The 13,066-nt window shown below is 40.5% G+C and overlaps 1 protein-coding gene across 1 annotated transcript; it reads left to right on the top strand.

The window, feature by feature from the left end:
• Nucleotides 1-1,972: 1,972 nt before the first annotated feature.
• On the top strand, nucleotides 1,973-12,627 carry LGALSL (galectin like). The gene is made up of 5 exons (XM_070956538.1): nucleotides 1,973-2,010; nucleotides 2,617-2,688; nucleotides 2,810-2,898; nucleotides 3,410-3,587; nucleotides 12,484-12,627. Exons 1-5 carry the CDS (start codon nucleotides 1,978-1,980, stop codon nucleotides 12,625-12,627), a joined length of 516 nt encoding a protein of 171 aa, XP_070812639.1. The 5' UTR covers nucleotides 1,973-1,977.
• Nucleotides 12,628-13,066: the final 439 nt, after the last annotated feature.

Below are 13,066 nucleotides of genomic sequence, written 5' to 3'. Positions count from 1 at the left end.
CCCAAAGGTCTCACTAGACAGTGAAGTTGAAGGCCCTTTAAATATCCTTATCTTCGAGACCGCCTTCTGCCGCATAGCTCTCAGCGACCGGTAAGATCCCACAGAGTTGGTCTCCTCCGGGTCCCGTCAGCTAAACAATGTCAGCTGGCGGCCTGCGGGGGAGGCCCTTCTCTGTGGCTGCCCCAGCTCTCTGGAACCAGTTACCTCCTGAGATCCGGACCATCCCCACCCTATTGGCCTTCCGAAAAGCGGTGAAGACCTGGCTTTTCCGGCAGGCCTGGGGCCGTTGATCTCACTCTTGTGATCTTGCGAGATCCGGCCATGAATGGTGTGAATGAGTTTTTAATGTTTTTAATGTTTTTTTTTTAATTTTTCAATGTCTTTTTATAATGATTTTTTAAATGTATTGTGAGCTGCCCTGAGTCTTCGGAGAGGGGCGGCATATAAATTTAATTAATTAAATTAAAATTAAATCCTGTTGCTGAGCTATACAAAATGATTGTATAGCTTAAATTGCACAACCAAGGCACGCACTAATGCAAGAATAACCTGCTTTGAGGTGGCAGTATCATTATTTTTACGGTAGTTTCCAAATGTTTGCCAAAGGCGGCAAAAAGTTTGTTCCAGTCTGTCTTCTTGAATGAAAGTTAACCAAAAGGAGTTGTAAAGGTTTTAAACATTTGAAGGGAAAATGAGGTGATTTTAGCAAAAAAAAAAAAAAAAAAGAATTTCCCATAAGAAGCTACTGTGGATAATGCTATCTTTTTTTTAAGGAGCTGAAGTCATTAAATGGCTAATGACTGCATTATCAACAAAGAAAAATAAAACCCCAACAAGTGTGTGTGTGGGGGGAATAAGTACAAATTGCGAAAATAGTATTATATATATATATATTGATATGTAAAAGAATGTATTATAGTTATAATGAACATATTAAGATTAGAAGTTGGAAGATAAAAACTATGTGTAATTGTATTATTATTGTCAGCACTGTGTAAAAATGTATTGATCCCGTCATTACACTGTCCTCAAAATATGTTGGTTGTTAAAAGAAAACTGCAAATAAAACACATACCCCCCCCAAAAAAAAACAAAGAAAAATAAAAGCAATGATTTATTGCCTACTAGTTCTAATTAGTATTCTTTATTATAGTGTATTGTAGTATTCTTACACACATATACTGGCTATTCGTGTGGGATTTTTTTTTAAAGCATAAATTCCAAAACACCCCAGCATTTGAATACGGCGGTAAATCAAATGGAAACTGTAAGGAGGAGAGGAGGAGGAGGTAGATTGACTAGGCATTTCACAGCGATCATCCCAGTGCGTCTTGCAGGCAGGCCCACCCCGTTCTACCAACGGCGGAGCCCAAACTGCGCCCCGCCCGCTCCACCTCCCAGCCAAGCCGGCTCGCTTCCTTAACCGGGTCTATTTAGAACCGCCGCCACCGCTGCCACCTCCGGAGGCCGGCCGGGCTGCATTGTGCCCCCTTCCAGAGCCGGCGGCTTTCCTTTCTCTTCCTGCTTTCCCGCAGCAAAACAGCTCGGAGGCAAAGTACGAACGGAAGAAGCTGCACCAGCCTGAGCTACTGCCGACCCCGCCCGGTTCCTTTCAGCCTTATGCCCTGCACTGGGCTTCCTGAAATCCGGGCCAGGGCTCTCTAAAGTGCCCTTCCACTGCACCGCTTCTGCTGCTGCTGCTGCATCCCCAACTCCGCGCGGCGTGGCCCGCTGGGGGATTTACGGAGAATGCCTCCTGGATCCCGGACTCGGGACAGCCGAGATTAGCTCCCGCCCCCGTCCCTCCCTCTCTGGCTCCCTCCCTCCCTCTCTCCGCTTCCCTGCCAGTTCAGCTCCGGATGCGCCTTGGCCAGCGCTCGGCAGGCACGTCTAAGCCGGGTTCTGCCCTCCTGCAGCTCCCCCTCTTCTTCCTCCTCCAGCCGATCCAGGCTTAGCTCGCTGCACCGTCTCAACAAGATGGCGGGGTCGGTGGCGGAGAGGGACGCGGTGGTAAGTAGCCCTTTCCTAAATTCTTCGCGGCTCCCGGGCGGCAAGGTGAGAGCCGGGCGGTTTCAGGTGGGTCGGTGGCGCCTGGTTCTTGTGGGCTCTCGCCGTGATCCCGCCTAGCGACGGATTCGACCTGGGAGAGGGGAGCTGCGGACTGGGATCTCGAGAGAAGGAGGGGACCTGTTTGCAGCGGCGTCAAGAAAAACGCCTCGGGGACTGAAAGGCGGTGGGGAGGGCTGGATTTCTTATTCCTTCTCCCTGCCGGTATGTTTGTGTGTTTGGGGGGGGATAAGTCTATTTTGCGTTTTTGTACCTGGATGATCAGGTGTGTGAGATGCCTTGATGGGGAGCGGGGGAGGGGTTCATGGATCTGAGCAGTCAGACATGAATTGTACCTGGAAGACTTTGCTGGGGAATTGGGAGGCAACACCCTTTGTTTTGCGCTGGAGGAAAAAGATGGATTCTCTCTTCAAGACTTGAAATGAAATTGGCGCTCTGTTGCTCAGTCCCCCCCCCCTTTCCCTCTTTCTTCCCCTTTCCATCCGTCCCTGGGCTGAACACAAAGGGTGCCTTCTGTGTCTGAATGTGTTGTTTTGTTTTTGCTTTTAGAAAATAGAGGACAGACTTTTAAACAACTCCTTGGGATCCCCAGTTCAAGCTGAAGTGTATTTTCCACGACTGGTAAAGGATTTGCTTTCCCTCTCTCCCTCTCTTTATTATAATCGGGCCTGATCTGGCCCCCTTCTCCTTCCACTCTGTAATCAGAGGCTACTCATTTTGACTCCCTGCAATCCTTTTCCAGATTGTCCCTTTCTGTGGGCACATCAAAGGAGGAATGAGGCCAGGCAAGAAAGTCGTGGTAATGGGCATCGTGGATCTCAACCCAGAGAGGTAACAAGACACAGGCTCAGCCTGCTTTCCTCTCCTGGCAGGGCTTTTCCATCCCTGTCCATGCATTCCTTCTCTGTCCAAGAACCACGAGAAAAAACTGCGTTCCCACAAGAAGAATGTATCTGCCCAACATCCATCATTCCCGAGGACAGTTATTTTTATCTGTAGTTGTAAATATAGAATGTTGGTTTCTCATTTGACCTATAGGGAGGAGGCAGATATAGATGTAATATTTATTTATAAGGGAAGATTTCTTATAAATGGGTACAAGGAGGGATGCTTCACACATGGTCTCTGGGTAGAGAGTATGTCCTTGGTAGGGGTGAAGGAACTAAATATGTTGAGAAATGGCAGTACAGAAGATACAAGTGGTGTACTTGAAACCTAAACAACATCAACTATAATTACTGTTGGCAACGCTATCTAGAAAGACATTTGTTTATACATAGGCTGCATCTTGGATTTCATTGCTGCTTTTGGGTGAGTGAGGAGATATTCTTGCTTTTTACAGTTTTGACATCAGTCTTACATGTGGAGATTCAGAAGACCCTCCTGCGGATATAGCAATCGAACTGAAAGCCTTATTTTCAGATAAACAGTTCCTCAGGAATTCCTGCATATCTGGAGAATGGGGAGAAGAACAGTCATCTCTTCCATATTTCCCATTTATCCCTGACCAGCCCTTCAGGGTGAGTACTGAGAGTTTATTGACTAACCACTGACACTGTTGACACTGATGTAACTTTGATGGTTTTGTTCTGGGTGTGTTTCAGTGCTAATTTTTGCCCTCTAAATAACACTGTATGTAGACTTCATATCTGTAGGAATGTAATATTAGGCAAAGACCAAGAATACATTCATTCTGATGGCAATTTGTTCAATCCAGATAGAGGAACATGACAAAAAATAAAAGATGACAATATTTAGAAGCACAAAAAACTTTATTGACATGGTTATTATAAGCATAAATTTAAAACACTGTACAACATGCCATTATTTGAAGTGGTTGCCATATGATTTCTATACTCATTGGTACTGTCTCCATGGCTTTTTGTTTTATTGGGTACGTCTCCCTATTCTCGGTTGAAGTACTTTTCATATATTGCGACTCACTCTCCTAGAGTGAGTTTAGCTTCTTATATCTATAACAGTTATAGCAATAGTGTTTTTTTTAAACATGCTTAATGTATTTTGGTCTTATTCTGTTCTTTTACATCATCTCCTTATAATAAGAGAAAAGGGATGTGATGCAGGTAGTCCTCGACTTAAGACTACAATGGAGCCCAACATTTCTGTTAAGTGAGGCATTTGTTACGTGAGTTTTGCCCCATTTTACGACATTTCTTGCCTACAGTTGTTAAGTGAATCACTGGAGTTGATAAGTTAGTACCACAGTTGTTAAGTGAATCTGGCTTCCCCATTGATTTTGCTTATCAAAAGGTTGCAAAAGGGGATCACATGACTTTGGGACACCGCAACAGTCATAAGTATGAACCAGTTGCAAAAGCATCTGAATTTGGATCACATGATTCTACGGCTGTTACAAAGATTTTAAGTGTGAAAAATGGTCATAAGCCACTTTTTTCAGTGCTATTGTAACTTTGAATGGTCACTAAATGAATTGTAAGTTGACCTATAATATAATCAGATGCACATTCAAATGAAAAGCACTCTTAGACTCTTGACGTAAAGATAATCAACAAAACAAACTATGCTGTCATAGCATTAGATTCAAATGGAAAGATAGATTTTAGAGCTGTCTGTACTTTAAAAAACATTCTCCATTATTCATTCAGTCCTTCCATGATTCTTAGAAAAAGGATGCTTTTGATACAAGAGCAGCATTAAAGTTGCATTGTGAAAATAATTTGACTCATTAAAACAGCTATTTTTTTTCAGGCTCACGCAGAAGCCTTAAAAAATGGAAATAATAAATAGCTTTAATAAATAGCAGGAAAAAAGTCCTATATTCCAATATAAGTCCAATAAATAATAATAATAATAATAATAATAATAATAATAATAATAATAATAATAATAATAATAATAATAATAATATTCATGGTTGTGTGAGGTTATGGAGTTACTAGATTCCTCTCCTCTTTTGACTCCATATATATTCATTGAAGATACCTATAAAACACCAAGAGGAAGAGCATTGGATTCCTCAGATGACACTTCAAAATATTTCAATCAGGTGGTCCAGGAGAATGTTGGGAAATAATCAAGACCATCTGCAGTGGTCCCTTTGTTTTTTTTTGTCCCTGAAAATGTTTGCATTTGTGATTTTCATAAAATAAAGTGCTCCCTTGTAGGGATCTTAAATTAAAACTTAATTTAATGAAACATGCAGTTTGATTACTTACTTACTTTACTTATTTACTTAATTTATTTACTTACCTTAGTTTATTTCTAAAGACCCTGAATGACTTATAGGATATTGTAGGGGAGGGTTAAAGACTTGTAATATAAATTCAGTCCGTAACAATTTGCAAACAATCTGATAAGCCATCATTTAAAACAGGGTGTTAAACTGGCGGCCCGCGGGCTGGATGCATCACACACAGGCCACGCCCACCCCAGTTCAGCAAATGGGGAAAATGTCCCGTGACGGCAATGTGACGCTGCGAGTTTGACACCCGTGATTTAAAGGTCTTATTCATCCCCCAGAGCCCTCCTGTCATATTTTCACAGCTATTCCAAAATAAGGACAGTGTGGTTCAGATATCAGGGGGGAGAGTTTTCCAAAGGAAGGTGTCGTAATGGGACTGGATTCTTTTAAACTGGAGGTGTATTTAGATTTGCAAGGATGGCAATTGATAGAGAAAAAGACAGTGGCGATGTCTATGCTTTCTTTTACTATGTATAGTGAAACTATTTACATAGTAAACATATTTATAACAGGTACATACAACACAGTCCTGGCTTTTGCTGGTTGTCAAATCCTAATCTGTCTCCCAGAGATTATTCTCTAATTCTCCTGCTAACTGTTTCACTTCCTCCCTCTTCATTCTATATCCCTCCCTCCCATTTCTGGTCTTATTAAAGAAAGTGAAAAGAAAAGAATGGGCGTGAATCCTTCTGCATCCATCTGGCTGATCACCTTCTCCCCTCTTGTGGGGAGAACCCCATCAGGGTGTTTTGCCCAGTCCTTCCCCAGAAATCAGAATTTTTCAAACAGTAGCTGCTTCCCTGCTTCTTGGTTGAAGGTGTCATCTCGCTGGGGCTTTCCTTCCCTTTCTCCAAAGATGCCACCATGGATTTCTCTTCTCTCTCACTGGCCATAGATCGAGAACTGTTCTATGTCTTTATGTAACTTCACTCTTCACCTTTTCTCTCCAGCCACTCCTGTTTTGCATGTTCTTTTTCTCCCTTCTCTCTTTCTCCAATTTTGGATCAGAACAAAATTGAATGTCCCCTAGCAACTGAGGAGGTGGATGTCCCTCTAGGACTCTAGTCCCAACACCAGGCTGGGCCAATGGAACTGCAGTCTCTGCATCTCCCCACAGGTCAGCTCAACAGCCCTTAAGAATTGAGCTTCTCCCTTTTTCTTTCTTCATTTGCTGACTCTCACCAATACAATAGCAGCCTTAGCCGGCCACTAAAAACTATATGCCGTACAAGGCTATCACTGAGAAGATTTGACTATATGTTTCCTCCTTGGTTGGACCATAAGCAAGTCACCTCTAGACGTTAGTAGACAGGCAAATTCAACCGTGAGTTGTGTAAGGTTTTAAAGTGATGTTGAATTGCATTCAGAAGCTAAGTGGCATCCAGTAAAATTCCTATAAAGATAACAATAGCACTAGCAATAGACTTAGATTTATATACCGCTTTACAGTGTTTTACAGCCCTCACTAAGCAGTTTACAGAGACAGCATATTGCCCCCAACAATTTGGGTCCTCATTTTACCCACCTCGGAAGGATGGAAGGCTGAGTCAACCTTGAGCCTGGTGGGATTTAAACTGCCAAATTGCAGGCAGCTGACAATCAGCAGAAGTAGCCTGCAGTACTGCACTCTAATCACTGCGCCACAGGTCTTAGGTAGGCCTCACCTTACAACCACCACTGAGTCCAAAATTTCTGTTTCTAAATGAGACAGTTAAGTGAGTTTTTCCCCATTTTACGACCTTTCTTGCCATAATTGTTATTGAATTACTGCAGTTGTTAAGTTAAGAACATAGTTGTTAAGTGAATCTGGCTTCCCCATTGACTTTGCTTGTCAGAAGGTTGCAAAAGGGGATCACATGACAAAGCCCAACTTTGTCATGGTATCTACCTGCTGTTCAAACATGGACTGCTAGTATAAAAGGATCTCCAGGGTGTAAACACAATCCCACCCAGGGCCAAAGATAGACTACATCCAATCTCAGTCAGATTTTTGATCCATATTCACTCTGTCTTACTGAGGTTCAATGTTAGTCTGATTTTCTCATCCAGATGCTGACAGCCTCTAAAGTACTGGGCTTGTTGTGATGGAATATTTAACTGGGTATCACCTGTGTATTGATGATGCCTCGCTCTGTTCTAACCTCTTCAGAAGCTTCACATAGTTATTCAACAGCATTGACCTTATATCTCAATTCTGATGATCGCATACTGATCTCTCCTCTCAAGTTGACTGGAAGGACATTCATTCCTAGATGACTTACTGGGCTGGAATGAGAAGAGAAAAAATAATGGTGTTTTTTAGACAACTTTTTAAAATTTTCTTATGTATCTCATATATTTATTTTACAGTACTCCCCTGGGGGACTCTGCTCTGTAGGATAATGATGAGAAACAGTGCCATATAAGGAACAACACTGGAAAATAGAAACCCATGCTATTAAAAGTTTATACTTTACAAACTGGGCTTTAATTCCTTTGTGAATAGTGCATTTTGGGATTATGTGATTCCTTGTCTGTTGGTGGAGGTCATTTAGATCTATTTATATATAAAATGCATTGCTTTGTTTTTAGTAAGTACTCAGTGGAAACTTGAGAGAAACCAACATTTTAATGATAGTTTTCAATGTTTTTTATTGCTGTTTTTATACTTTTTAAAAGATGGGAGGAAGAAAAACTAGTTTAAAATACAGGGTAAGTGGTATGCACAGATTTGAAATTAGCTCAGAATAGCTATCAGAACCAAACAAGTCCTGCATTAATTTCCAATGATTGTATGCAGGGGTGAAATGCTACCAGTTTGCTCTAGTTCGGGCAAACTGGTAGTGATAAAAACTACTGATTCGGGCGAATCAGTAGTTTAAAAAGCTACCAGGTCGAGAGAATCGGTAGTTTAAAAAAGCTACCAGTGCGAGAGAATCGGTAGTTAAAAACAATGATCCAGCGATCAGCTGTGCCACGCGGTTTAGTTTTGCTAGAAAGCAGGAAATCTTGCTTTCTAGCGAAGTAAACCGCGCGGCACAACTGATCTGGCCCCTCCCCCCGCTATTCTACTTACCTTCCCAAGCCTCCTTTTGGCACATACTGTGCATGCGCATGCAGAGGGCGTTTGGTGCGCATGCATGGCCAGGAAACCAGTAGTAAACTGATTGTATGGATTTCTTCAGTAATGTCACTATTATCCTAAGAGCCAAATTGCATTTGCTTTGCAACACTGGTTTTAGGACATGAACACAATATATTGTTTAAGGAGTCAAGAGCAAAAGAGGGCATCATTTAGCATTAGTCAGTCTTTAGTATGCTCTCAAGGGAGCTGGAATGACAAGGAGCCCAAACAAATAGAATCAAGAAATCCAATCACAGTCAAAGCGTAAATCTGAAACATTGCCAATAAGTACCAAATCCAACATTAAAAAGGCAAAGAATTAGCTCAAGTGGACAAGCAAAACTGTTGGGAAAAGAGCCCTAAAGTGGAATTAGTGGGTTGTTATTTTTAAAAATATGCCCATTTATTCATTTTATTAATCACTTTATCAGTTGGCAGAAGACCCTGCCACAGAGCCTTTGATGCTGATCCCAGTAGCCATCCAGGGTTGCCATTAAGAATGAAGTTCCTTTGGTATAAAGTCAAAAAGATTTGTAGCTTAAAACTAGAGTATTCAATTTGATTTGTTGGGAGTAAACAGTGTAGCTCTTTGAAAAGTGCCAAGTGTACCCTATTACATGGGCCATTGAATAATCTTGTTATAATAAAGTGTTAAACAACCTTCAAGGGTAGCCCCATAGATAGCTCATTTTTTATAATTAAGATGGTGGTTCTCAAACATTTTAGTCTCAGGACTCCTTTAATTCTTAAAAATGATCACAGAGAACTTTGGTTTACACGCATGATATTTTTTGATGTTTACTATATTGGAAAACTAAGTAATTTAAAAATATTATTTAACTTTGTGAAACCCCTGAAGGGGTCTTAACCAGGCCATGCCATAAGAACCACTAATTTAAGCAAAATATCATTTGGATTTGAGAACTGGATTTTGTTGTCTTGTAGTTGTAGAAATGAATATAATTCCTTGTATATGTTTGGTATAGTATTCTGTGAATCATAACACTCCTGGCAATGATCAGTGATGGTATTTTCAGCAAGTGATTATTGTCTTCAATGGGCTTCCCCAATTATAGGATATAATATAGGGCAGTGATGGCTAACTTTTTGCTGTCACGTGCCAAAAATGGGGGTCACACGGGGGGGTCATGCGCATGCGTGCCCATACCCATAATTCAATGCCCCCCGCCCCCTCGCTTTTGGCACACGACGGCAAAAAGATTACTGGTGGGCCCGGTAGGCCCATTTTTCACCCTCCCCAGGCTCTAGAGGCTTTCTTAGAGCCTGGGGAGAGTGAAAATGGCCTTCACAACCCCTCCAGAGGCCGGAAACGGACCATTTCCAGACTTTCAGTGGGTCCGGAAAGCCCGAAAATCAGCAGGCTGGCATGCTGGAGCTGAGCTAGGGCAACACTCATGTGCCCACAGATATGTCTCTGCATGCCATAGGTTCACCATCACGGATATAGGACATCTTCCAGATCTATTGGATGATAGTTGCTGTAATCCCCAACAATATGATCATTGATAGTCTACTCCAGCATGTTAGATCATTGATGGTCTTCACAATTGTACTTGTATCCTAGAGATATTCATTGTCATCAGGCAAGGAAAACTCATTTGTCAGTAAGAAAATTTGGGGAATCATCTTGAGCACTGTTCTAGCTTCTAAAATTTTGTAGGCGTTGAGAAGAAATTTACGAGTTAGATGCAATTGAGGATTTTTTTTCTTTTGTATGGCAAATATTTGCTTTCAAGTAACTTTATATGAATAATGAAGATGAGACCAGAACTTTATTTATGGGTATTTGGAGATCTTTTTTTAAAAAAAGTTTTAAAGACTCTAAATGAAATTTTGCTATCGTCTTCCATTCAAAATGATCACGGTTTAAAAGTGCTTGGTTTTGATTGATTATGCCCATCATCATTGAGTGCTCTCTTTCTTTTTATTCAGTGATACCAGAAGTGAATGTCCTAAATCTTCAAGGTTGTACAGAGTCCCAAGGAATAGACAGCAAAAACATATTACAAATTGTAATAGTTAATGTTACAATAAGGCAAGATTATTAACCACATATAGTAACTATAGTGTAGTCATATCAATATGCTTAATTTTTATTAAATAGAGGCAAAATAAAATGTTTTATTTCTGTCCTGGTAGCAGCCAGTATTTTTGGAAGGAATGAAATCTCCATTAAAGATTTGGGTCCATTATTTTATTTTTATTTTTTAATTTTCATGTTTACACACCATAAGATCTCACAAAGGACATTAATATTTGCTTCTATAGTTACTAAGTACTCATATACATAGGTTTGAATTTAAAGTAGCTGGCATGAAACTGTTTAGAATTGTAGTTATTGCTTCATTGGGTTGTACAAATAAAACCCTTTGTGATTAGTGTGTTAAAGAGTAAAGAAAGTTAATACAGCAGAGCGCTTAAGGTTTTGAACTAGGCTTGGGGAGAAAAAAATCTACCTTTAGACATGAAAGCTAGATGGATGATCAGGTGCTGGATATTCTCTCTCAGTGTAGCAGTGGTGATATTGTAGGGTGAAACCGGATGAAAATCCTAAGTTAGATATACTGTTTTGAGCAGGGGTGGTATTGACTCACCTTCGCTACCGGTTTGCAAATGTGAGCTCGCATGCGACACCCCTGCGCATGCGCAGGACCTTCTGTGCATGCGCAGAGCATCAAAAACTGGACGTGATGACATTCAGGCAGGTGGGTGGAGCCTCCCGCAGCCTCTGCTACCGGTTCACCTGAACTGGATAGAACCAGTTGAATACCACCACTGGTTTTGAGTCCCTGGAAGAATGCAGTATATTAATTTAACAAATCTTCAATGATGTTACCGTGTTTCCCCGAAAATAAGACCCTGTCTTATATTTTTTTGAACCCCGAAATAAGTGCTTAGTCTTATTTTTGGGGAGGTCTTATTATTTTGGGGCGCATGGAGCAAGATGGGGCTCCTCTTGCCGTCTTACCTGATTTCCAGCTCTGTGGTTAAATATTTTCAGGGAGGGCTTATTTTCAGGGGGAGGCTTATTTTAGCGCATGTGCTCAAAAGTCCGATTGGGCTTATTATCAGGGGATGTCTTATTTTCAGGAAAACAGGGTAGTAGCAAAATGATACAATCAGCAAATAAGGCTTTCCTTTTTTCCTCTGCACATGTTACAAGATCTACACAAATTAACTCTGTTTAAGGAGACCATGGGAAACTCTAACCACACCTGTAGAAGTTGACTTGCATGAGGTTGGATGCAGCCCTTTATTTGCATCAATTAGCTATTAGATCCTGTCTTTTAAATACTAAATCAGAGAAAGATTTATATTCACACCACAGATTTCCTTTAAGTGTTCTGAAAATATATATAGTGTTGCTGATGGAAGAATTTTGCAAAAGTTATGGATATGCTTTTCCCATCTAGTTATGGGAGACATTAAGTATTTAGACCTTTGCACACTTATAGTTGCATTAGAAAAAAAAGGCCAGAATATTATCTATAAGGTTCATAATTAACAAGCTGAAGAAGATACCCCAGCTATTCAGTTGTATTTATATCGTATGATCTGCATTGTTATTGTACCATACTGCCTTCTCATCCTCATCTACACCATGCACCCAATGATGCAACAGTACTTTGATTATGTTCTGTTGTTTTACTTTTCCATTTGCTTTAGTTAATTACTGCTTGAGTTAATAACTGGGAAACGATATTTATTCTCTGACTATAAATATGAAACTGAATTTGACTTGGGGGCTTTAGTGACGTCAATTAAAGATTCTGTGAGCAGGGTTTTCTTTTCTCAGCTGCAAATAGCCTTTCAGTTCTCCATGGATCACTGTGTCTTTCTACTTGGATTGCAAAAGAGGCCATCTGTGAGTGATCTAGTCCAAACCACATAGGTCAGGGGATTCTGGGAGTTGAAGTCCACCCATCTTCAAGCTTCCAAGGTTGAGAAACACTGATGGTCAAAGCTATGTAAGATAGATAGTACTTCTTATATCAACACTACTTGTGGGTTCTTAAAATGTTCCTTCCAATTAAAATTGTGGTCCTCAACCATTCTTTATTTCTTGCAGGTTGAAATATTGTGTGAACACCCTCGTTTTAGAATATTCGTGGATGGACACCAGCTTTTTGATTTTTACCATCGCATTGAGAAGTTATCAGCTATTGATACAATAAAGATAAATGGAGACCTCCAGATTACTAAACTTGGTTGACCTAGGTTTTTCAAATTATTATTAAAAAAGAAAAAAAAGATAACCAAAATTTTAGATTCCAAATTGGCTCGGGTTCTGTTAGCCTCTGTCTGAAGAAGCAATGAGAATTTCGTTTGGGACACCCAGCTACCAGACAGGGATCATTATTGTCTTCTCAGCAGCAAAAGACATGTTGATGAATTGAACTATTGTTTATTTGAATGAAGAAAGCACTTAATGATAAATAGATACTGAGCCGTCCTTCTTTTATGGAACTAAAAAGCCTACCCCTGCTGGATAATCACATTATAATGGATCTTGAAAGAGTTACTTCGTTGTCTAAACTGTATAAGCTATTCATCTTCCCAATAAGAGGGCAGGTTTGGAAATCAACTGCTAAATCTATTACAACAGTGACTTTTCTTTTTGCAAATCATCATCATCATCATCATCATCATTA

The sequence above is a fragment of the Pituophis catenifer genome, unplaced genomic scaffold (assembly GCF_029215685.1).
Source record: "Pituophis catenifer annectens isolate HBS135680 unplaced genomic scaffold, rPitCat1.0.hap2 SCAF_1, whole genome shotgun sequence".
Taxonomy (NCBI): Eukaryota; Metazoa; Chordata; class Lepidosauria; order Squamata; family Colubridae; genus Pituophis; species Pituophis catenifer.
This window is presented reverse-complemented; position numbering and strand designations above follow the sequence as displayed.

Excerpts from the sequence above, each read along its gene's own strand:
- LGALSL (XM_070956538.1), top strand. The coding sequence starts at position 1,978 with ATGGCGGGGTCGGTGGCGGAGAGGGACGCGGTG. Across the intron at positions 2,011-2,616 it reads TGGCGGAGAGGGACGCGGTG|AAAATAGAGGACAGACTTTT; the intron begins GTAAGTAGCCCT and ends TTTTGCTTTTAG. Across the intron at positions 3,588-12,483 it reads TCCCTGACCAGCCCTTCAGG|GTTGAAATATTGTGTGAACA; the intron begins GTGAGTACTGAG and ends TATTTCTTGCAG.